Source organism: Crocodylus porosus, unplaced genomic scaffold, assembly GCF_001723895.1.
Source record: "Crocodylus porosus isolate Cpor-Errol unplaced genomic scaffold, CroPor_comp1, whole genome shotgun sequence".
NCBI classification, from domain to species: Eukaryota; Metazoa; Chordata; order Crocodylia; family Crocodylidae; genus Crocodylus; species Crocodylus porosus.
Genome location: NW_017728911.1, coordinates 37,226,469 through 37,251,906, shown reverse-complemented (window position 1 = coordinate 37,251,906; position 25,438 = coordinate 37,226,469). Strand labels below are relative to the sequence as shown.

The following is a 25,438-nucleotide window of genomic DNA, read 5'->3' as shown; positions in this document are numbered from 1 at the left end:
GGGGAATTCAAACAGCTGGCGAGGGCACCGCTGCTCCGGGCACGCTTCGTCGGGCTCCAGGCTCCGTGCTGAACAGGGGCATTGCGCACGTGCTTTTCTGGCGGTCAGTGGTCAGACTTATTCTCCCACATTGCAGCAGGCAAGGCTGGGGCTGTAATTTGGAGAGGGCCAAAATCTTCACCCCAGGTGCCCAGGGGGCAGATCCAGTTTGCGCACCTAGCTCATGCCACCCCTGTCCCCCCTCTTCACCTTTCGCCCACATGATGATGTAACATATTCATTTCCTACGATCCACAATGAACTGTAAGTGTTTCTATGGCATCAAATGAAAGACAGAGAAGATGAGCTTCCCCTGCTGCAAAGGCTGAAGAATCGCTCCTCAGAGTTTAACATCAGACAGGAATGTGAGGATGAAACCAGGCCTGCCCGTGCTGGAGAGCCCCTGAAAATAGATCTGTCAGGGAACCTACTATCCACCTCGATGCTGTTAGGCTGCTGGAGCCCTCCTGCTCATCCCCCCTAAAATACACCACGTTTGATGGCAGCTGAAGCACCTAGAAAACTAAGCCAAGGGGCTTGTCTAGCAGAACAAGTGCAAGCTCAGAGCAAACCCGGGGACTAGTAAGGAAAGGCTGGCATTAATCCTACCCGAGGAAGGTTGCCACCCAAAATTAAATATTGTAACCAATGACTTAGTCCCTTTCACAGATAAAGCCTTGGTCCTGAGCAGGCTTTTTCTGGTAAATGCCGGGTGCCGGATTGCAGATTGTTTGCAAATAGGTTTCTATGCTGGATGCTAACAGGATTAAAGTTCCTCTGTCCCTTGTCTGCACCGCCACTGCCGCGCGTGACCCGTGTAAGCAACCACCTGTGTTCTTGTCTTACAGACTATATGAAGGAATCCGTGTGTAGTTCTAGCACGTGTTCCCTGAACAGCAGCGAAAACCCCTATGCCACCATTAAGGATCCACCCATCTTAACATGCAAACACTCCGAGAGTAGTTATGTCGAAATGAAATCACCCGTCCACCGGGAGTCTCCATATTCAGACATGCCAACCTCAGCAACGGCCAATAAAAATATATATGAAGTTGGTAAGTGTCTCAGCCAGGGGAGGCAGCAGTTGAACAGAAGCCAGAACTAGCTTTGCAAGGATCAGCTGCTCCGTTTGGCGGCTGTCCTGCGGTTTCTGCTGTCAGGTGGCCACAACTGGCAAAAGCAGTCCGGACGTGGCAGACCTCATACCGCGTGGGCTAGGAACTGGCCCGCTGAGCCTGGTGGTTTGCTGCCTTGGGGCTGAGGGGACGTCTACACAGCAGGCCCAGAGAAGCAGTCTGTGAGCTAGTTTTAGCATAGCTGGGTTGAGTACCCAAATGAGCCCGTTCGCAGCAGCCCAGAGCCATGCAGGCTAATTCACCGTGCTGCTTCCCATCCCTCGTGGAGCTCAAGCCAGGCATTAACAGAAACTAGGTACCGAGGGCCTCCTGTGCTAGACGTGGGCAGAAGACATGACTAGCTGGACTGTCCCAGGGCAGAGAGATTTCATCTCAGCCCAAGGGTTCCCACACTCCTGTTTGCAGCTTTTGAGTTTCAAATCCCAGGCTCTGGGAACCAACCTTCCTCCCATTATCTTGCACAATCCTAGTCTCCCAGTAACGGGCTCTGTGCAACGTGCTGCCGTGTCCTTTTGTACCTTTCCTGGGACCGGCTGATGGCCAGCGCAATCTCATGTATTTACTATAAAACTCTAGCTGATAAATCTGTAAATTTTTGACCTCATCTGTGCACATAACTGCTCAGAACCAGCAGCCTGGTTGCTCCTGTAACCCGGTTCTCATTGTGTCCTCAGAGCCCACAGTCAGCGTGGTTCAAGACGCACGTGGCCGTACTGCTAGTTACATCCAGAACCCGTACGACCTGCCACGTAACAGCCACATTCCTAGTCACTACGACCTCCTTCCCGTAAGACACAGCCCTACACACGGGACATCTTGGGACAAGCAGTCCTAAAGAGATAAGCGTCGCTGTCGCAACGTGCTGCAAACGTTGGCGCCGAGACAGACGAGACGACAATCCTTTTTTTGTTCCACGGTTGCTGACGGGACTTGAACTAGCATTTCACAAGGAACCTAACCTGAGCAGAACATCAGTTTGGGCCAACTACTGCTGCATGATATTATTTAAACAGACATTTTTCTATGGATCACAGATGACTGAGGAGCCTCCCCCCACCTATGACTGGAATCATCAACCAAGGAAGCTGTTTACATAGTCCAGTCAAAAACTATACATTCGCTGCATTTTTAACTTGATTTTGCTGTAAGATAAAACAAAATCATGAGCTGTAAAGTACTTAAACCTTCAGCTGTACATTTTGGCCACCTCCATAGAGACCTTTATTGTTAGAAGCAAGATGTCTATTTTACATATTCGCCCTGGAAAAGGACACACTCTCAAAGATGCTAGGAAAGAATGTGGATTAATTCAGCTGGAATAGTTTTTGAACCTTGGTTAATGCCATCACCATAGTCATTTCACATACAAGATGTTTTTATTCTTGGGAATTACTTCTGTAATATAGTCCTGTTTGTACTGGCTGCAAAGATAGCTTAGTAGAGAATTATTATGTATAGACAGCCTGTGGTTACTCTCAGTGCCTCATGCACATTTTTTTCTTTTAAGGATGCAACATCTTCACAGACATCCAGTGATCTGTAACAGTGGAGTCCATTTACAGCGAGTCTCGTGTCCAGCGTATGCATTCTGGCACCGTACAATCCTTTGATGGGTCTTAGTTTCCCCTACATGGCCACTATTTTATTAGATATGTTGGACCAGATTATAAAACAGGTGCAACACAGCACATCCTTCCATTGATTTCACTGGAGCTACACAGGTTCTCAGCAGCTGAGGATCTAAGATAGTGTCCACATTTCAAAAAAATCTGAGGTTTTTTTTTTTGGTCCACGCCCATGACACTATAAAGCCACAAGGGGTGTTTGCCAAGCCATCTTTACAAAACCATTCCATCAGGGCTAAATTAATTGCATGCCATTTATACTACAAAACCGTAAACTTTTTAATCTGCATCAACATGTAGGGCAACTTCCAGTGATTCTATCTGAAACGTCATTACACTGAGCTGTAACTAGATTTCCTTCTTAAACAGCTGTTTGTGGAATAATTAACATGTGGTTAGCCTGTGGTACGGCTTTGGAAGAAGCCTCCCTGACCATCTTTTGTAACCCTTATCGACATAGAGATTAGAATACTTGCTGTTAAGCAGTTCCTTGTAGATCTTGAGCATGAAGTAGTATTGATTCTAAATATGTAACTTTATTAGGCAAATGCAGGAGTAGCAAGTTGATTGCTTCTTAAATATAAAAAAGTCTGTTGTGCATTCGCTAGTCTGATGGAAACGCAAGAGAAATAAAATGTGCTGGGACTGGTTTGTCAAAGCAGGAAACGATGGCCTACAAGACTAGGAGGAAGGTCCAGAGCCTTTCATCTTCAGAGCCGTGGTTTGAATCTGGCTTCAGCAAGGAGTCATTGCCATTTGATGACCAGCTTATGTGAAATAAAGCAGTGGTGGCCACCATCTAGTTCCTGCTAACGGGTTTATCGTCCCATCAGCTGGCACCCTGGGATGCGCTCTCCAGCAGGCCAGCAACTGGATGCACTGTGGAGACTCCCCCTTCATCGCTGGGGTTGAGGCATACGGGCAGGGTGAGCAGCTCTGCACTGACACCGCCCACGCTATGTTTCTGTGACTGTGAGTTGGTTCAGTCAAACACACGCATCAAATTTACTTGCGACAGGGCGGGGAGAAGCACTGGTGAGACTGCACGAGATTGGAAGCTTTCCTGAGTGGAGGCAGGTACAAGTTCCAGACCCCCTTGTGCAATTCGACAACTCCTGCAGTTCAGGCGATGAACTCCAGAGATCTTCCCCCATGAAGTGAGAGAGAAGCAGGTTTTCATGTTGCAGGACAATGCATCACTATTTACATTAATGCTGCATGCATGCATGGGGGCAAATGATTGATCAGCAATAGTTAATTTTACTTTCCAGAGAAGCCTTATTTGAGATGCAACAATTATTTTGTAGGACCAGGTAGGGATATATTTTACTTACACATAGAGAAAGACTTACCTCAGAAATAACAATGAAAGGCAGTTCAATTAAAGTCAGGCTTGTTAGAGACCTATCATCGATCTAGCACTAGCACAAGCAGTCTCCATTGCAAGCCTAAGCAACGTATGTGTTTGCATTTCTGTTCAGTTTGAGACGAGACTCTGGAGAGCAGAGAGATGCTCGACTTTCAAAAGCTGGATTTCCAAACCAAATGAAGTGATGTGCATAGAGCTTAACCAGGAGAAAATAAAGCAAATCCATTCTTGTATATTAGCATTAGTTTAGACACCAAAATGGCAATACTTTTTTAAAGCAAGACAGATTTGTAATATATTTGTTCACTGTGCTAAGGAACCACCTTGTACAAAATAAACTGAATTTCTCTCAACGTGCATTTCTCGAACGTGCTCATTTGCAGCCTAAAACCACAAACAAGCAGCACCGTGCCACAGGATGGGTTAGCAAAGGGTTTGTGCGTGCACAGTTCCCTCCAGACACATGCTGCGAGCATCTGAAAAGCAAAAGTAGACTCTGACATTTCTGAGAAGGAGCGAGTGAGAAACAGATGAAGTCATTCAGAGAGCAATCCCGGAGCCGACGGTAAGTTACAGGGTAAGTACCTCCTCATCATTTTTCCAGGCAATTCTTACTCGCCTATCATCATTAAACATGTACAAAAAACCTGAAGCATTATACTAAGACGACACCGCCCGACACCCCCTGCAAGCTCACATTCACCTGTAAGAACATGAGAACAAGAGGCGTTCTGTAAAAAAGCAGGCACACAAACACCGGCCCCCTTAGGTTTCCATGCCGAAAGCACTGCAATCCCACACGCGTTGTGAAGGCACACAGCTGTACCCAAGCAGAGCACCACTGACTGTGGGAGGTCCGCCCTGCAGAATCAGGGCCTCAGTCGTCATCCCATTATAGGCAGCACTAGCAAGAACATTGCTGGTGCAGCTAGCTAGCGGGCAGTTTTTATATACACTCCCGGGAAACCTAATCAATAAATTATAAATTATAAGCACAGTTTTACAGCACCAGCAGTGACAGAATTAATATTTCCATGCAATGAACTGCTCCATTTTGATGCTTTTTCAATATTTGTACTTCTGTCTGGAAAGCTTGTTAACCAAGGTCTGGCATGTAATCCTCTTATTTGAGGCATCACACTCAATAAGCCACTTAACTCTGGAAATACATCAGGTTTTAAGAGAGATGGACTTGAAATAAGTCCTTCTAGCTTAATAAAACATTAAAAAAAAAGAACAAATTTTGTGCCCATCCAGCGTGAGAATCAAGAGCTTTACCACAAGTGAATGCAGAAACTAGTGATGCTTGCTAAACAGTTTTTGTATTGGTAAGGTTTGGGCTTTCAAAATAGTAGGCAAGTGATAGGGAAGGATTTGGGCAGGTGCAGCCAATTTTGTGATTCAGTGCACAATGGAGAGGGTCTAGCAGAGTTCATTCAGGTACTTGAGTTGCCTACTGGCAGGGAAAGTAAGAGTTGCATTGCTGTAATGTGGAATTACACTGCTAAGTGACTAATCCAGGACTGAAGCAACATCCTGCTACAATACTGCTCACGCCCGACTGAGAAGGAAGACCCCCTACTGAATCACTGGGAGCACTTGTGGAGGCATCTGCTGTCTTTGGAAGCTTACTCAGAAGCACTAGTTACTTGTGTATCGTCTACACTCCTCCGCCCCCTCAAAATTAGCCATCCAAGGTTGGGGTGCATGTCTTAAGCAAAGACAGTGATGTCTGCACTGGAATAGAAGCACAGAGACACGGTCATGGCTGCCAGGGGCTCTGCTTCTTTCCAACCAGCAGTCATTGGGGCAGAGTTGTTTTTACCCTCTCATAGCCACTGCCAATTTGGTAGCTGCCAAGAAAATTAAAACTAGCTTTTGTCCGAAATGTCCGGTGAGCTGGCTGAGAGCGAGCAAGCTGCTCCATGCAGTCAGTCAGTTTCCCACCATGACACCGGAAGAGTTTCTCTCTCCATTCTGTTGTCTCAGTACAAGGTGTGCGATTTATTTGGGGAGCGTTGTACACCAGACATCATGACGATCAGGACATTTTATAGCAGGAAGGTGGATACTATCACAGCATAATATGGCAGCATGTATGGGTGAAAAGGAGGGTGGTATTTTAATCCTACAACCTCCCCTCCCCCCCCTTTTTTTTTAAACATGAAATGCCTTTTTGCTTAAGATGCCTTGCAAAGCTTTGCTACACAAGCCTTTAAATCTCCACACACAGACTTATTGCCAAGATGGAAAACTGTAGCACAAGAAGGGGTGAGGCGGAGGTTTCACTGTTGAAGCTACAGGTTTAGGACACTAGCGCCAACTTAATTTGATAACCTCCAAGTTACTCAAACCCTGCAAAAAGAACCTTTGGGGACCACAAAAAAAAGCCAGTGTTGTCTCATCAAAAGGCTGCCCAGGCACCGTCAGAGGATCTGAACCATCCGTTCAGAGGCCACTTGAAAGGAATGCATCACCTATCAAATGACAAAGACTGCCAGCAGGCTGTTTTCCCTGGGCATTTTCCATCCCCCTTCCAACCACACTGGAGCCTGCTTAGAAGAGTGCTCCCCAGCCCCTAGCACCAGCAGAGGTGACGGAGAACCCCACTGCAGCTCCCATACCCCCAAACACACTTGTAAGGCACTAAGGAAACAAGGATGGAAGAACCATCTACTCACCAGCACAGCTGCTAGCATTTCTTACCCACTCCACAGCCACTACTAGATGAAAGGGTGCAAACTGGAGGATGCGCTGCAGGAGGAAGACAGGAGCAGCCTTCAGAGCTCCAAAGCCTCTTGAAGCTACCAGACCATGACTGTGTACCACGTACTCAGATTTAGATCCTTACATGTGTTGAGCAAGATGCTGTGCGACCCCCTCCTTGGTTGCTTTAGGAGTGTGTTTAGGAGAATACTTCCACATCTGGTGAACAACACCTGCACTCCAGTCCCAGAAGCCTTCAAAAGCAACCAGTTCCCAAAGAAGAGAACCTAACAACATGGCAAATAGTCCCCCGTATTCTTTATTAGAATAATGAGTGAATATATTTTAAATCAATCTAAAAAAAAGAAATAACGAAATCAAGTTACAGTACATGCATAAAATACAAAGTAATTTACAAACAGATCAAGTGACATCTCCCAAACCCAGAGATTGGAAGGAGAAATGGATTTAAAACAAATGATCGACTACAGCAATGCCTTCCGTGTGCCTTACACATCATGAGCACCGCAAGACAGGAGAGTTGGCTAGAGAAGTGCAGCAGCGTGGGCATGCCCTTACACAGAGGTTCCAAGTGGGTTATATCAGCATCTGAGCAACTCCCTTCCCCACACAGTCACTTCCCCCTATTGCTTTACGCAGCAATTTATTTAACACTGCAGGAGTTTAAGTGCCAATAACCAAAACACCTGGATATTTTCGTGGAGAATTTTGGGATGAGACACTAATTTATGCAGTGTTTTCAAGATATAGTGGCAGAAGGCACAATTCACACATTCTTAAACAGTCTAGGCAAATTATTTGTACAGAAGTGTGGTCTAGTGAAAAAATGTGCCCAGTGAGGAAGCTATCCCAGACAATCAGACAAAAGAATAGATACTAACAGGGAAGCCTCAGCAATCCCTTTGTACCACATGTTTGCAAACATTGGGATCAAACCGTGGGTCCACGATAGAAACCTTGAGGGATGTGCATCTAGTGCAGAAGGAAAGTGTATTCCCAAATTCTGATACCGTTACCACTGTGGAAGCCAGCTCCTGGGCAAGCAACACAGCTGCTGCAAACCACAATACTAGAGTGAAGCGCTTCAGCTGTTGAGCTCATGTTGCTTTGTCTTGTATTTTCCAAGAGGCACCGTGAATAGGCTTCCACCACTTTCTCCTGCTTCAGTCTCACAGCAGCATTTGCCAACCTGACAACCTCATTTGCACCAAGCCACTGCAACTCAAGTGCCTTTGCATATAGCCAAATGCCTGCTGCCTGTTGGACAGGGTTTTTTAGCCATAACATTGGACTAAAACCGAGGAGCATGATGACCGAGTTTGGAGCAACGGGCGTTTCTTTGAATGCAAGACGGCAACTTGAGGCAGGGAAAATTATGCCATTTGTCCTGCCCAGAGATATTCACTTGGTTAACATGCCAATAATTATTTAGGAAGGACAAGAATGACCCTTTGAGTCAGACTACCAAATGGCACTCTCAAACTCCAACCAGCGGCCGTCATGTTGGAAAAGTGATCAGTTAATATTCCAAACAATTTTCAAGCCAAAACTTACATACTGGCGTTGTAAAAAAAATGCTGCAGCCACTTGAAGCAATGGATGATTTTTTTAAACACTGAAATCAACACATTTAAGACATGGAGAAATTCAGGAGGAAGAAAAAGTAACTGAACACAACAACAACAACAACAACAAAAAAACAGCCACAAGAATTACAAATATATTTAAATCTTGGACCTGGGGAATATACACAGCCTTTTAGGAAAGAACAAACAATTCTTATATATTCTGACAGCACTGCATCTTTGGTTTGTTTTCAGTGGTCGGTGGGACATGGATGGGAACCACGTTGTTGCTTGGAGACATGTCGTTTTCACGTCTGTCTGACATTTGCTTCTGAGAAACGATGCGGTAGATCTCTGGAAGAGGAGAAGGAACAAGTCAGTGTGTGCATACCTGCCACTGCAACACCAGCATGCTGAAGTCTGTGTAAGCATCCAGGGTGAGCAAAGCTTGCCAGTGGCTTTTGTAATAAATTAAAGATGGCATCTGTAACAACGCCGGCTCAAGCTCCTCAGAACCACTGCAGTTCCCTACCCAGGAACTGAGCAGATAGTCTACTTTTCTGCAAAGATACTAGGAACATACTGAATGGCTGCTGTTCCCACTTCCTTTGGAAAGGGCTACCCATCCACCAGAACCAGCCCCAAATCTCTTGCTGGCACAGGCCCTTCGTGGTCTCCTGCCGTTATGTCCTTTAGCTGTTTACAGGCAACAGTGGGGCTGAATGGAGCTTCTTGACTACCTGCATTTCCACCCATCAGAAGGAGCTTACAGGACATTTGCTCCTCTACCCCCCAGACCCTGACACCTGTATCCAACGTGCTTCTGCTCATGGGACAAATAGTTTCTTTAAATTGTGAAAAATTACATAAAGTCAAGTCCATGACTAGATTCCCATGACATGCTACATGGACGTTGGTTCCAGAAGACTGTTTAGAGAGCAGAGATGAGACTCTGAATCTATACATGAGGAGGGCTTGGAGGCCAGATAAAGGGATAGGGGACCCCAAGACCTGAAGCAGGGCGGGTGGGATCAGACTCCTAGTACACTAGAGTATGGTCTCTGGGATCTGAATTCTGCCTCGGCTCCCAAGTAAACGAGGACGAAACTAATGAGGCAAGTAAGGACTAAACACTAGTGACTAAACTCTGCTCAGACCTTTCACAAGAAATGGCTCAGTGCGCAGCCAGACATCATCATTTCAACACAGGGAAGTTGAGCAACCTGTTGCAGATAAGCCAGTAATGCTGCTTTGTATCTGCTGCTACAATGAACGGGCAGCTGGCACATCAAGGACCTATGGCAGCTCACACAAGCTACACTGGGAGAAGAGGCAAGGGTTTTAAAACAAGCCCTCCAAATGCAGTCGCCAAATACAGACAAGTTGGACTCTATTCCCTGGCAGGATAAACAGGCCAGCTGCACACAGCCACATGACTGCTGACTAGCTTGCCTGGCAAATGCAGGGAGGCAGGCTTGTGGCTCATCAACAGGCAACTGTTCAAAAAGCAGTGAGCTGGGAATTCAGAGCTGCGACGCTCCCAGCTCAGCTACAAAAGGAGCCACTGGGACCAGGCGAGTTTATGGTCAGGCTGCCCCAGGTAGTCGAGCACTGTCCCCAGCTGGGGAACAGGCCAGAAACTTCCCCCTGGATCCCTGGGAGCTGCTGCACCCCATGTACAAGCTCCTGCCCAGCCCACAAGCCCACTCAGCAGGTGGAGGAAAGGGTGTTCCCCACCCACAGCTCGGACAGAGCACACTTGGATGAACTGTCACGGCAGCAGGAGACCCGGCCTTCCTGAGCTCCAAAACCGCTGGGGAAACTGGCCTGGAAGAGGCTGTGGATGAGCTGAAGCTCTAGGCAGGTGCTGATGAGCCAGGACGGGATTTCACTGGTCCTTCCCCTGGCGCCCCCACGGATGGGAGTGGGGAGGAGGGTGGGAATCACTCATTTCAAGCTGTGCTACTACAGCCAGGCCCAGTTCCACTGCAGCTGGGAGAGCACTGGTCAGAGCCCCATCACTAATCACCACCAGCACTTTCAGACACCATGTCACAACACTGCTCGCCACAAGTCTTTCACATCAGGTGACGAATGCCAACAGCAGCCACTAACCCCTGACCCGTCCACAATGCGGCTAACCCTGGCATCACCGAACCAAGATGAACTGCCCCTTCTTGTGCTCGGTCTTATTAGCCTACGCCTTCACTTGCCTTATGGTAGGGGGGAGCATTTCCACCCTCCAAACAGCTGCTCCTGGAGGTTCCCTTTGAAAAAACAGGCATTAGGCTGAACTTTCATCAGGCTGCAGCACAAGCTGGAACTGTCTGCCCAAGGTGGCTCTGAAAATCAGCAGCAGCTTTTGGCTAAAGCAAGACAGTTGCAGGGAGTGCTGTCGAGATGTCCCCCAGCCCTTCACATGTTGGCAGCAGTATGGATGGAGGCAGCTTGCCAGCATTATTTACTGCAGTTTTTATCTCTCCAGAACAGGAGCGCACATCTGGAGCGAGCCACATGTCCAATAGGCAGCGGCGTTCCCCCCAACACAGCCGCCACCCTCCTGAACAGGAGCACGGCCCGCAGGCCCAAGAGCTGCTTAGCCAACATGCTGTCACAGCAACGTGCAGGGAGCAACACCTCACAGACAAACCCAAGTCCCAGCCACGTGCCAGGTGTCAGGAAGGGCTTGGTCCAATCACTTGATTTTCCTTCTCGCTGCATAGTCCATCGTCAGGGAACAAGCAATAGACCCAGATTCCCTAATCAGAATCCAAAAGGTGCTCTCCCAGGCATGGTAGTGAGATCATTTTGGCTGCTACAAAACAGCCTCCACTCATCTAGCCATTGCTGAGAGGTAAATTGCTTCCCCATGGCAACAGCAGTATATTAGTCTGAGAGTCACTTAGCTCTACGGATGGAAGACAGCAGCCTGGTGTGAATCAAGTCCCGTCTCCCCCGCAGCCAAATCCACTAGGGAACAGCACCGTGCAGCAGCGAATTAAGGGCACTTTGCTGGCCAGCTTCAGAAAGAGCCACTGTGCCGTTCTAGCCGGTGGACTGCCCAATTCCTTTCCTTGAAGTACCAGTGCTAGCCTGGTCAGCGTGGCTAGAGCCCTTGCATCGCCCAACAGCAGAGCTGGGGACTGAAGGAGCTCTGAAAAGGGCCCAGGAGCAGCTAATACCAGAGCACACTGGCTAATATGGAGCAGCTAGAGCCTGGAGAGGGCAGTCAGGAAGTGCTTCTCCCAGCACTTTCCTGCTCGCAGACTGAGCCCTTCCAGGGGGATAAGGAAAACAGGAAATCCAGCCAGCAGGTTTTTTGATACTATCTGCCTATTACCATTCAGCCACTGCCCACGCTACCTCCCAAACCAGAGCAGTTACTCAGCAAGGAGATAAGGAACATGTCTGCCTTTTTTTTTTGTTTTTTTGTTATTAGAAAGGACCATAAATAGTGGCTAGCACACAAAATGGGAGTCAGGACCCCTAAGGTTAAGTCCCAGCTGTCACCAAACATCAGTGTGAACATGGGGGAAGTTAATGTCCCCATGCCTCAGATTACCCATCTGCGAAATGGGTACAGTTCATTATCTGTAGTACTGTGGCACTCCAGCCACACAACAGGATAACACCTCTGTACAAACAGAACAAAGGTAGTCTCTGTTCCAAAAGTGTCATAATTTGAAAAGGGAGATGGCTACAGACAGCGAATACAAGGAGGCCAGGATAGAGGATGGTGTCATTGCTACAACACTAACTACTTATCCACCCAACCCAAGTGGTGAGAAAGTTGGCATTAATAAAGTACTTCAAAAACAGCCTTGTGCAATGCGAGAGAAAGGAATCCTTTACAGCAGTAACTGTTTCAGTACATGGGGCAATCATGAAGAGAACTGTTTCCAAGTACTACCATCTTCAATAAGCTGGATGAGATCTGCATGCATCACCCACGGGTAAGGAAGTCCCCAAGGTACCCTGTTTGTCCTGAATCCTAGGTGGCCCGTTACCCCAAGGACTGCTCCGCTTGCATCCAACAGATTTAAGTACAGGCAAGGCCCATTTCAGCAAGTCGTGGCCCTGCCTCTTAGCAAATCTCCAAGATAAACCATGAATGTAGGAAGACACCATGAGGTGCCTCCTCCTCCATATGCTCATTCTAATATAGCTGCTGACAGTGGACTCCTGCCCGGTGAGTTTCTAAAGACCCTGCCCATATAATGCAATTTTCAAGGTAAGAGAACATTTAAAACAAAAAACAGTGTTATAGGAGGGGAGAAGGCTGAATAATATGGACAAGTGTCATTTTAGAATGGAAATAAACTCCTACAGGAATACATTTAATTGACTTAGAGTAATCAGCTTGGGTGAAGTCCAGACCAAAGCACCTATGCTGCTTCCTGCCCTGGCCCCAGCTGGGATATTTGTGGGGCTCTCCCCTATGCTACAGAGAGAGGCACCTTCCAAGATACATTTTCCAGCCCCAGCACCATTGAAAACCTTAACCATGTTATCAACACCCCCCATCCTACATGAAATTGGAAAACAATGCATTTCCCTCATTTTTACAAAAGAGGGAGAGAGAGACAGTGCTGTCAGCAAGTGGCACAACTGCAAACTCGATCTGAATCTTCCAAGCTTGAAATATCTAGCCCTTAATTTCCATGCCTAGCAAGAGCTGCGTTATCCAAAGACGCAGACAGGATGGAGTCTCCCCTCCCCCTAGCCCAAGCACTGGAGGGCTCACCTGTCAGAATGGTCTGGAATGCAGCCTCCACATTTGTTGAGTCCAAAGCGGATGTCTCAATAAATGACAAGCCATTCTTTTCTGCATGATCAGAGAGACAATGTAAGTTGAAGGACGACAGCTGTGTTCTTGTTCCCTACCTTGCTGTCTGTTTGGGCCAAAGAGTGGATTTGCTGCAGCTCATGTGGAAAAGTGCATACTGATAGAACATAGTTGTTAAAACTTCAGGCCCCTCTGTGTCTTCCTCCTGCCCAGGGGAAAAACTAACCAATACCAGCAATGACCTTTATGTTTTAGGCACCTGGTTTCATTAAAAAGCCATGCGAGCCCTAAAGAGACTTTGACACCTTTCACAGAGTACAGGTTAGAAGGGTTCTGAATTTTCTCATGCAGTTCTGTACTTCCACCCCTGCCATTTCTAAAACTCTCCCGCACAGCACTATGACTTAGGCGGCCTCAGAAGCAGCACTGACTGCTAGAAGGTGGTTCAGGTAGCCTGAGAAAAGGGAATTGTGCCAGGGTCAGGTACACAGTACCTTCCCTCCTCTGTACCCAGACTAACATTGGGTGACAAAGCACCACCTCAGCACTAGGCTGCTACGGAATGAGCTAGGGGAGGTAAAGGATCCGACTTTAGCTTTTTTTTTTTTTTAAACTAGCTGCATTTCTTCCAATCCTGTCTCGACAATCATGAACGTTAAATGAAAGGGCGAGATCTTGATGCTGCCCCTCTGACATTCGTTTGATACCTCTACCCGTGTTGGAGAGGAAGGGGTGTCTGAGCCCTCAAAAATCCTGTTTGCCCGATATCCAAGTGCAGACACAAGTTCTCATTCAGCCACACACGCAAGCAGCCCAAGTCCGGAATTCTTATTCATGCAAGGAACCCAAAGCCACGTTCAAGTGTGGAAGCAGCTGAGCTTATGTTAATTTATGAAGATTACAGTAATTGCCGGACTCCTCTTTTGTCATCTGAACTAAAATTGCACGCGACTGAGGGACAGCTCTCATTTAATCAATAGGCCTCCTCAGCTAAACTATGGTACAAGCTAGGTGGCTTTAAACAAATCATTAGGCAAACAGCTCATGTCCACCTATTTCCTTCTTCAATGCTGTGTCTGTAGCTGTAAAGGCAAATGAAGGCCGCAGTGCTACTACACAAAGGGCCCAGGATCTAGCATTATATGGCATCTCCACTTTCCATGAGCTTTGGAGCTCAGGGACACAAGACTTTCTGCATCTGGACTCACACCGATATGCTGATTGCTCAAAACTCTCTAGCTGAACCATGGACTGGCAGCAAGGTTAATGTGATGGCTTTTCAACTTACAAACAACATGAGCACTTCTGTGTACCAAGGCAGGGAGGAGTTCAGTGAACTTAAGGGAAACAGCAGCTCATTGCTTCATTCCCGAAAGCTCTATTTATAGAAAGGCTACATGAAAGACAAAGGCCATCAAATCCACACGGAGAGTTTCCATCAACTAACCTGCAAAAGCTCTAGCCTCATCTGTTGGGACTGCTCTCAGGTGACGCAAGTCGCTCTTGTTCCCCACAAGCATAATGACGATGTTGCTGTCAGCATGGTCTCGTAGTTCTTTCAACCATCGCTCCACGTTTTCGTACGTAAGGTGCTTGGCAATATCATAAACCAACAAAGCCCCAACAGCCCCACGGTAGTATCTGGGGACAGAAAAGCACATTAGTGAATCAGAAGCAGGCACTACAGTTAGAAGAGAACGCCATGTCCTGCTGAAAGGACAAATCAGAGGCGACTACCTCATTACTACACAGCAGCCCTTTCCTTACATGAATTACCAGAACTGGCCTTCTATTAGGACTAAAGCAACTTACACATCTGTTCTGCAACAAGCAAACCAGATTCTACCAGTTTTGTCTACCTTACTCTCAGCCAGCTTCCACCAGACTACTTTTCTGACTAGCCACAGATGCAGCATAACCAACGGGTGCTGCTACTGCATCACAGGGGTGTCTTTTTAGGTTAAAGCTGACAAAACCCCAGTGGAGTTAAATCTTACAAGTGGGTTAAAAATAGTTTCTATTTAAATGGGTCTCTCAGAGCTCCTTCTACACAGTAGGCAGGTAGCGTCCAACTGACAAAGAAACAGGCTAGCGAATTGCCGGGGTCGTTCTACCTGGCAAACTGGAATCTGCCTGTCCCAGTTCCAGTCCTTTTCCTTTTAAAAGAAAAGAAACTGACTGGCCGACAGGCCTCTTCCATACTTACATTGTGGGTATTATAGATGATTTATAATGCATGGATGTCCCATATTCCCTATATTAATCTTAATTGTCACTTTCCCCAGAAATACAAGGCATCTGGAAGGGGCCACACTTACCAGACTTCGTAAATAGACAAAAAATTGTTACTCCTAAAAATGAGAGAGTCAGGTATTTGTAACATCCTCCCATCATACTTATCTTAATGGGCTGTAATATCCTTGGCCTATAAGCCAGAAAATACCAGTGCTTATATGCTACACAGAAGGAGTTTGTTTTTTTAGCATACATTAGCCCCAAATGGACTTTTAAACCTAATCCGTCTCAAACTCAGGAATAGTCAACAAGTGAAACCAAGTGGCCTTGTTCTGATGCGCTGGAGAATAAAGAAATTCTAGATCCACTTTGGTTTGGGCCACAAAGGATCTGCATAGTCTTAACACTTACGCGGACGTTATGGCTCGGTATCGTTCCTGTCCTGCTGTGTCCCATATCTGTGCCTTTATTGTCTTCCCATCAACCTGAATACTTCTTGTGGCAAACTCCACTCCAATGGTGCTTTTGCTTTCCAAGTTAAATTCATTGCGGGTAAATCGAGACAAAAGGTTACTCTTGCCTACTCCAGAGTCTCCAATCAGGACAACTAAAAAAAAGACAAAAAAAAAGACCAAAATCAGACTCAGAGTACTCTGAAAGTTGTCTGCAATGTACTTAATTCAAGTACCTTATTCCTCTTCAAAGCGACATGCTGGAAGAAAACAACACTCAGTAGCTAGGTTTTACTTCTCCACTTTGTTCCAGGAGCAGAGATGCCAAATCCACCATTTGGAAAGGATCTGGCTTCACATTTTACCCTGCACTCAGGCAAAGCAGGAAAAAAAAAAACCCGCAGGTTTCCCTAGAGAAAATGGCTCTTGCTACAGCAGCCTGAGGACCTCACAGAAGGTCACCGCTTCGATTTCTTCTTAAAACAAGGAGGCTGGAGCCCACTGTTCCTGTGCAAGCTGTAGCAGAAGGCCACAAGGGCCAGCCTCTGCTCTCACACCCCCACAACACCCTTCATGCCTTCTGATAAGGCGAAGAGGACCTAAAGCCTTCCAACAGCAAAGCCTCAGAAATCTTGGGGTGGCAAGATGCAACGTGGTCAGCCTCACATCACCGTCTTGGACCCGGGGGCAAAGCCGCAGCACGCTGCAGTTCAGCCAGACTCTGCAGCGGACCAGCCCCCGGCAGAACTGAGTGCAGGCCTGGAAGTTAGACTGAGGGTCGGTTTGGCCTTTGCCCAGCTCCAGAACCAGTGGAGCAGAAAGATAGCTTCGAGCTGGCATTTCCCCCGCTCCCTGAAACCTCCGATAAGGCCAGCTCTCAGATGAGCTGGCTTGGAGATTCAGCTGTGGTCGCGCCTATGACGGAAAATAGATAAACTAGCAAAGAGCCACAATCCAACTCTGAGGAACAAGCAGTCTTGGGAGGGCAATTTGGAGCATGCTATATTGTCAAGTTTAAACGTATTGATTTAACTATAACCAGAAGGCTCGCACCCGGGATAAGGAAGCGGCACATTCATACCACGCCTTTGATTCACAGCAACAACAATGGCCCGGCTGGAGGGTCACATGCCCTGTCAGAGATAAGGTACCGGACTGATAACAGGGAAAATAAATGTAAGATACATGAGAGCCAAAAGAGGAAGGCCAATAACCTTTGCAGAGCTGGCAGCAAGTCAGAGGCAGTCACAGCAAAGGAGAGCTCACACTTAGATGTCAAAAATTATACTGTTTGCATCTTTCTAAAAAAGGCTTATTTGCTCTCAGTGCCACAGATTTAGCTGTCCTGCAGCAAGAAGCTGAGATGCGGCAGCAGAAGCAAGGCTGAGAAAGCCTTCAGAAGCACAGCAGCACTGTCCCAAGACAAAGATCTGGGTGAAATGATTTTATTAAACAAGGCTTCGATCCCCCCACCCCCCCAAAATCCCTGCTGAGTCTTAGGTTTGCCAAGGGGGGAAAAGAATTCACTACTGCTGTAGATTAACACAGCAGTCGCCCTGCACACAGTCTTCTGTGTGTTTAAATAATGCATAGCAACTCTGGCAAGTAGAAGTCATCAAAAGGCTACCCCACCAACAAAGCACCTTCCAAACTACCCCCTTGCCACAAAAATCAAAGCCAATGCTCGCCTGAAGAATTGCCTTACTGGGAAAACTTCAGCAAAACTAATATCCTTCTGATTTCCTTTGCCAGCTGACTCAGCAAGAAGCCTGCCAAGCTGCAGAAGTTGTATGCAGCACAGAGAGCGGCTCTGTACAAACGTACCTGGTGTCTGTTGACCATTTGCAAACTGGTGACATACAGGTACATTTGGTTCAGAAAAAAATGTGTCATTTAGTCAAACTGACAGCTCGGTCCTGTTGAGCTTTTAGTTGTGCTTACACAGCTAAATGTGAGGAGATGCAGGACTATAACAACATAAGTGCAAAGCACAAGTCGTTTAATTGCATAGGTATCGCCCCGCAATTTGCCAGCGGTTTTCCCTTTTGATGGCAAAACTCACTTGTGTCAATACCGCCTTGAAGTGTTTGGGACCCATCTGTCGGCCAGGAAATTACAAAGCCACCAGGAGATCCCACACCTCCAAGAGAGACAGGGAAGGAGAACCCTTCAATCCCTTCTAAGCGAAATCTCACATAGCATCTGGTACAAAATAAAGTTAGAAGAGAGCCCCTAGGATACCCAAATGTCCAAATGCTTAGGTATCCAAATGTTTGCTGCTCAGCCCTCGTGACAGTTAGTCACACTGATGTCTAACTGGTACCCCGTCAAAACTGCGTAGGCTGTTTCGCTATTAAATAGGCAGACTCAGGTTTTTCCACAGACTCTGGCTACATCAATTCCTTTGCCCCAGTTCTCAGGGCCACACTGAGCCCCAAGCTGCTGATGCTGCAAGCTGTTCCCATGGCCACATTCAAGAGTTTCAATTTGGTGGGCACACTGCACCCCCCCCCGGGTCTGACACCTCCACGTAACCGGGCCAATCCAGCACCACTTGAAGGAGGCCGTGGGAACTTCTCAAGGTCAGCAGGAACCCAAGGTCACTCTGACAGATAGAGGCACCTTAAAAGCAAAATTATTAACTTTTGAAAATAACTGTACAATTAGGCCAACCTTTTTTATCCATGGCATGAAGAGCAATAAATGCAACACTTCAGTAAGTTGCTGCCCTTCCTCACACAGCCACGACAGTTCTCCTTCCCTCCCCGAGCATCCAATATTCTCACAAATCCTTTGGGCGGAACAGGACACAGTATAAGCCCCTGCTACCGAGGGAATTAGTTTCCGAAAGGGAAACGGTTCTCCATGTTGTGATCAAGGTGCCTCTTAACACAAACTTTATTCCCCGCCCCCCCAACATCTTTTCTGACTGCAAGGCTGTGGAAGAACATTGCTAGTCAGAGATGTTCTTCCGATTTCCAGCTCGTGTCAATTTTTTCTTGTGCCGACACTGTCCCTAGGCTTCTTTTGTTTTCTCCCTGGTGCTCGCTGGTCGTGGACCTGGCTTGTTAGCACCAACATGGACATGGACTGGGCACACAACAGAAACCCCCACACTGGTAACACCCCCTGGAATCTGTGCTAAATATATATCTGGGGGGAAGGGGGGGGAAGTACCCCAGAGTAAGTTTCATAGGCACAGGGGGGGACACGTATCCTGGTCCATCTCCAGGATATTTGTTTGCTCAACATGAGCAAACTATTACGTGCTCCCATCAGAATTCACCTCTTGCATGCCCAGAGCAGTATACACAGTACTTCAGAGGAGCTCTCACTATTGTCTTGTGCAGCTGACCCTGCCCGCCTCCTACGGCCAGTGGCCTGCTTGATGGAGATTCAGAATCACACCTGCCTTTTTCATGGAGGCAACCCATCAGCAACTCGACATCTGTGGTCAAGGAGCAGAGCCAGGTCTTCCTTTCCCTCTGGTGTTTTTAACTAAATAGAGATTCAATAGCACAGAAGGCAAAGTCACGTGCTTCACAACTAGTCGCAGGGATTTCTCCTGTAAGCAGGGATCCAACTAAAACAAGGCCACATGCTTAGCCAGAGCCAAGTGCTCATCCCAGCTTACGGGGAAACAATACTCATTAAGTGTACAGCACAGTCAGTGCCGTGGTATTATAGCCCCCAAACCACTCAGCACCCCTCATTCTCAAAGCTTCTTTCTAGCCAAGTGAAGAAGAGTACATTCAACTCCAAGTTGGACAAACACCATGAACACGGAGTTACCTAGAGAACAATTAAGTTACAAAGCAAGCTCTGGGCCTGAAGGACGCTATGCACTTACCAGATATGCACAGAACCAGTTTGTTATGAAGCGAGTGACAAGCAACACTGGGCCCCGCAATGCATTCTGCAGGGAACTGATCTATGCATTTTCCCAGTAGGCATCTAAATTGTGTACTGTTTTTCCAGCCTCAAAGTTGTCCAGTTCTTCCTACACTCTCCTGTCAGCCCTTGTTTTGATGATGCATCAAAACACATCATCAGCAAATGTCATTAGCTACTCCTTTAATTTGTGTGCTAGGGTCATAAAATCAAGAGAGCAAACAAGACCAGTTCCAAGATCCTGGAGGAACATAACCTCAAGCCGCTCAGTGCTTCCTTCCCCTTTCAGCACTACACACTGTTACCTCCTTTACAGCCAATACCTTCACAATTCTTCTACTAATTCCTTCCTCTCCAGTTTTAGAAATAATATCCCATTTTGCACCATCTAAAGCATGTTAGTAAAATTGAGACAGCTCACAACTAATGCACTTCCTTCAGCCTTCTCTCAGAAAAAGATAATCAGGATAGTCGGGCACAGCCTACCTTTGATAAACTACAGATGAACACACTGCTGGATTTCAAGCTTTCTGGTAACACACTGTATACTTCTAGCTTCAACATTTATTAGATACTGGCCACTACAACTCTCATCAGGACTGAAGTATAGAGAAAAGAAATGTCATCCAAGTGAAATGTAAATACCTGAAAGCATCAGGGCTGGACAGCAATGCCATATGCAGCACTAAAAAGTTGATGTTTGCAATTTGCTTCCCCCTAGCACTTCTTGCCAAGCTTGAGCTTACTACAAAGACATTAAGAATAGTCCCAGGTTCTGCCCTGGCCTACGATTTAACACAGCAAGTTCCACCCCTTGAATCAGCCTGCATTTGTGCACACAGCACCCAGTATCTGAGCAGCTCTGAGATAAAGGGGCAAACAGAGAAAGTGAAAAATACTAGCAGCAAGAGAGAGCGGCTTAGACCACTAAAGTAATACATAAATCTGGTCTCAGATGTATGCATTACTTCAGTTAGCAGGAAGCCCAACAACATTAGAAGGAAAGAGTCATTTTCTTCTCAAACATTTTTGTTGGCTAGCTATTATAGAAAGTCAATTAGCATTTTGCTAACTAGTATTTTAAGAGCATTAGCAATCATTTCCTCACCTTTCAGGTTGAAACTTTCCATTTTTAGTCGCCCTGTTAGACTGCAAATGATTTTTCCTTAATGAGTCCATTTTTGCATGCTGCACCTCTGGATTGAAGCTAAACTCTGGCTGTTTTTACCTAATCTCTGAAAGCAATACTGGTGATCTGGTCTTTAGGAACTATTTGGCTAACTGCTATTCAAAACAGCAGAGAATAATTGGGATTTGTTAAACTGTACAAAAGTCTATTTTAATAACAGAACTGTCACTACCCTAAATATGTTTATTTTAGGAAACAGTTGCTGTCTCATGAGGGGCAATTAAAGAGTTTTAAAAACTTAAACATGGTCCTTTAAATGTGAGAATACTGAGCCCTACACCTTGTCCCAAAACCTGTAAGATCTAATAAATTCACATAAATGAATTTCTATTCTCCAACAGTTGGCCATCTTTCTAGAAGGGAGCTTTTAATGGTTTTAATGATTTGTTAATGCAGTTAGCTTCAGTAGACTACTTGGCATTCAGACAATGCTTTACACCAATGGCAATTAGCTAAGGATTAGGGAGGTTTTGGGGGTTAAAAAACAAGACAAAACAAGAAAAACCCAACTGCAAACACCACTATTTGTGCACAACGAAATGTCAGCGGTATGGAATGAAAACCCAGGAGAGCCTGAACTAGAACTACAGATGTCCAAAACATGACCATATAACTCTGCTCCTTACATTGCATGAAAACCAAACTCTAAGAGGGAAAAAAATGACAGACAAAAGAATAAAAGTTGGGTAGTTTAACTTTCTTATAAACCTGAATTAAAAATCAAACATATGATATTAAAATAAAAGTCAAGACCTAGCTTAAAATACATTCAGGTTTCTGTTAAATTAACTAAGCTGGTACTACAAGACTGCATTGTCTACAATATATAAGTATCAGTCCTTAATGGTACACCTCCCTCATCTAGAGCATTAAACCCATCTAACTAAAGCCCTGTACCTACACATTTTTATCCCTCTGAAACATGGGAGGAGCCCTCCAAGAGTCTGCACGGAGGAAAGATACTGAAATACAAATGCTACCAATCTATTTCTCCAAGCTTAAATTCAAAGGAGACAGTAATTCAACTAGAGGGAAATACCTTAGTTTGTAATGGAAAAAAAGGCTCTAATATAGGGCTTACTAGCAGGCTAAAAAGAACAGAAGCTTTTAGAAGATGGGTTTTTCCTATAAACAGAGCAAGTATGAGACAACAAAATGCATTGTGTGAAATCCAGACCAGCGGGTTTGTCCAGTTTCAGAAGAGTTTCTTTGATTTAGTAATAAAGCTGGAAAAATGAGTAAGATGCAAAGAAGGAAGGAAGTAAAACTCCTCTGGCCTGGCATATTCATATCGGTTGACTGTCAGAAATGAGAAGCAAGTTTGTTGGTTCGCTTGTCTCAAATTTGGAGTTTCACAGAAGGTGTAACCAACACTGGAACCAAACCTTCTAAAGATTACATAATATCCAAAACATAAGGAAAAAAAAAAAAAGACACAAACAAGTTAAAGCCAGTCGAGATTGTCTAGGGTACCTCCTTGATATTTAGATTACATCAAATTCTATAATCCAGGTCAGAAAGTGACATTAAGAAATTCAGAAGCCACCCTGAATTACTGCATTAGTTATGCCACCATGTTTTTTTAACTTCACTTTTATGGTGAAAAATACTTGTGATGCAACTAAGGTTACACAGACCATGTCTGTTTTTTGGGATTCAGGCTCCAAGTCCCTAGGGCATCATTGCCTTTCCTACAGCCCACTGCGTAGAACAGTATTGTCATGGGGACAAACTGCATGTCCCAGGCATTAGCATGGTGCTTCAGAGTCAGAGTTTTGCTATAAGTCCTCCAGTTCAGTTGGAACTGTAGCATATGAGGCTCATACCATAAGAACCACCACTTTCAACCAGATTTGCCCATAAAATTATGTCCAACAGCTACCTTAAGCCAACTATCTTCAGTCCTACGTAAACAGAAGATGTAAAGATGACATGCTTTCATATGTCCACTATATACATCATTTTGTAAAAGTTGATGATTTCCCAGTGTAGATGGGAATGCACCAAAAGCAAACCTAACTTAATGACAAGAAAAGACTTTTATCTATACGGCATATTGTATCTTGGAGTGTAAGATTGACATGGGACAACTGCTGAAATCAGGCCCCCTGGCTTTGTTTCAAATGTAATTAACATCTACTAATCACATTCAGTCTGGTTTAGCACTATCAAAGGCTTGAAGGGTGGAGGGGGGGAAGCCTGTAAGGAAGGCCATTTTCCAAATGAAAATGAACCAAATGAATAATGACAATTTTCACACACACAGAGCAAAGAACTCTGTACTCTCCCTTTGCCATACTGCATTTGCTCTACCTAACATCCCCTTTGCTACACAGGGGATAAAATAATACTCTAGATATAGCTGCTTGCAGTTGATATGTCTCCTGAAAATCTGCTTCTAACTCAACACTGGTCTTAAAATATTTTTCAAGCTGCTGATTTTTCAGTGCTAGCTGAAGCAGTAAGTAGCCTCAAACTTATAGTCAACTGCATACTTTTACAGCGTTTCTGATGAACATTTGCAACAGACTGCTGATTTTTTTACATGATGGAAAGTGGAACTTGAAGTAGAGCATTTAGTACACTGTGATAAAGTTCAACTGAACTTCAAAAAGAAAAAATTGCATAGCTCCTGGACAACAAGGTAGTTCTGCCCTGCTCTCCTGGGAGCCATGCGAAGTGAGAAGACAGGAAGCGAGATCAGTGGGTGGGCAAGTGCAGAAGGGCAGTTCCAGGTAAGTAATACAACACACACTACTGCACTGAGAGACATGCGTCACACCAATACTGGACCCAAACAGTTTAGTCAGGCTCAGGGACACACCATTTAACTGTGCAAGACCCTGTCTACCATCACCACCAATCTTTGCTCATCTTAACATTTTAAACAGCTGCCCCCAAACTTTGGGAACAGACCAACAGCCTTTCAAAAGAAGCCATAAGGTACACGCCCAAGATAACTCTTTTGCCTCAAAAAGTGAGTCATTAGTTGCTTCTTGCTTCCAAGCAGAATGAATAGAAACAAGCGCTACAAGGCCTGTACAGGAGTAACTATTCTTATCCCATGGCCTGGCTTAGTGCAGGTGACACCCTTGCACCTGGACAGACAGGGTTCTTTGGTCTAATAAAAGAGATTACATCTACCCTACTAAACAGCTGGAAAAGTTGTTCTTTGCAAGTTTTCGGGCACAAACGCCCTTCTTCAGGCAGAGGGAGAATCTACCTTTGCTCCTATGGGTCTAATGGTTGTTTGCTCATCTCTCCAAGCCCAGCCCCTTCCCTTCCCCCTTCTCCCCCCCACCTCTGTCCCCACCTTGTCTTTTGTATTCTAATTTCTCTCCTTACACTCAGCTTTTTACCCATCCTTTCACAGTAGCTGGTGAAATAAGCGACAGCTCACAAAAGCTTGCGAATATATACATATAATAAAAAAGTGGGCTGGGTGAATGTGTGTGTGTACACACGTATATACGTCCAAAGATCCACTGTGGGTGTGTGTAGACAGCCAGCCAGCCCGGAGAGTGCAGCAGGAGGCAGGGGACACTTGCACTGGGGGTGCAGGTAGGTAGAGGGACGCCACCCCCCGAGATGCGTCCCCACCCCGCCGCCGCAAGGGCAGGGCCCAGCCCAAGCGCCGGGAGCCGCCTTTCCCGGCGCCGCCCCGCGCCCGGGGAGGAAGGAGCCGCCGCGCCCCGTAGGCCAGGCGGCAGGGGACGTGCCCCCCGGCGCGGCCGTTACCTTTGAAGAGATAGTCGTACTCGTCGTCGCGGGTGCCCATGGTGCCGATGGGGGAGCGGAGCCGAGCCGAGCCGAGCCGCCGCCGGGGACTAAGGAGCCGGACGCGGGGCCCCGCCCTGGCGCTGCGGCACTTCCGCTCTGAGCCCCCCCACAGCCGCCTCCTCCTCCAGAGACGCTTCCGGGGTCACCGAGCCGGTGGGGGCGTGGCTGCCCGCACTGCCCGCGCGGGGAGGGAGACGGGGCAGACAGTACTACACATGCGCAGGGAGCGCCCGGGCGAAGCTCTAGAGGCGGGCGGGGCGCCGTTGTGCCAGGCGGTTCCATGGTGTAATGGTTAGCACTCTGGACTCTGAATCCAGCGATCCGAGTTCAAATCTCGGTGGAACCTGATGTTTTTCCCTCGGTGACCCCCGTCCCCTTCCCCCACGGGGCTGGTGCCCTGCCCGCGCGCGTCGTGCTGCGCAGGCTCCCCTCAGCGCGGCGGGTGGCTGCCCCACGCGCGGGAGTCAGCCCTCCATTTGACTCCCGGACACGCTTAGCCTCCTGCTGGCTGACCCCCGCGCCCCCCCGGCAGGAAGACGCTGCAGGTGAAGATCGTGGACGACGAGGAGTACGAGAAGAAGGACAACTTCTTCCTCGAGCTGGGGCCCCCGCGCTGGCTCAAGCGCGGCATCTCGGGTACGGGC

The 25,438-nt window shown here is 46.7% G+C and overlaps 2 protein-coding genes and 1 non-coding gene across 5 annotated transcripts in view; 2 read left to right on the top strand and 1 right to left on the bottom strand.

Moving 5' to 3' along the window:
* Positions 1–4,522, top strand: part of MEGF11 (multiple EGF like domains 11) — a 304,098-nt gene extending 299,576 nt beyond the window's left edge. For 2 of the 3 annotated variants that reach the window (XM_019533843.1, XM_019533845.1), the window contains 2 exons: positions 888–1,094; positions 1,850–4,522. In XM_019533843.1, the coding sequence (XP_019389388.1) occupies positions 888–1,094; positions 1,850–2,010 (368 nt within the window). In that variant the 3' untranslated portion in view covers positions 2,011–4,522. The remainder of the gene's footprint in view (positions 1–887; positions 1,095–1,849) is intronic. The other variant, XM_019533844.1, reaches the window with a different exon arrangement.
* Positions 4,523–7,175: 2,653 nt separating this feature from the next.
* Positions 7,176–24,887, bottom strand: RAB11A (RAB11A, member RAS oncogene family). Its single transcript, XM_019533842.1, has 5 exons — positions 24,753–24,887; positions 15,894–16,089; positions 14,695–14,888; positions 13,206–13,286; positions 7,176–8,815 (listed from the first exon to the last, which is right to left on the bottom strand). Exons 1-5 carry the CDS (start codon positions 24,790–24,792, stop codon positions 8,676–8,678), a joined length of 651 nt encoding a protein of 216 aa, XP_019389387.1. The 5' UTR covers positions 24,793–24,887; the 3' UTR covers positions 7,176–8,675.
* A 181-nt stretch (positions 24,888–25,068) lies between these two features.
* TRNAQ-CUG lies at positions 25,069–25,140 on the top strand. The gene has a single exon. It is a non-coding gene; the product is annotated as a tRNA-Gln (tRNA).
* The last annotated feature ends 298 nt before the right edge of the window (positions 25,141–25,438 follow it).

Bases quoted from the DNA above. Each gene is read 5' to 3' on its own strand.
- RAB11A (XM_019533842.1), bottom strand. From the start codon at position 24,792: ATGGGCACCCGCGACGACGAGTACGACTATCTCTTCAAAG. The intron at 16,090-24,752 runs GTAACGGCCGCG...TCTTTTTTTTAG, and splicing joins GTACGACTATCTCTTCAAAG to TTGTCCTGATTGGAGACTCT. The intron at 14,889-15,893 runs GTAAGTGTTAAG...TTCTGTCCCCAG, and splicing joins TACCGAGCCATAACGTCCGC to ATACTACCGTGGGGCTGTTG.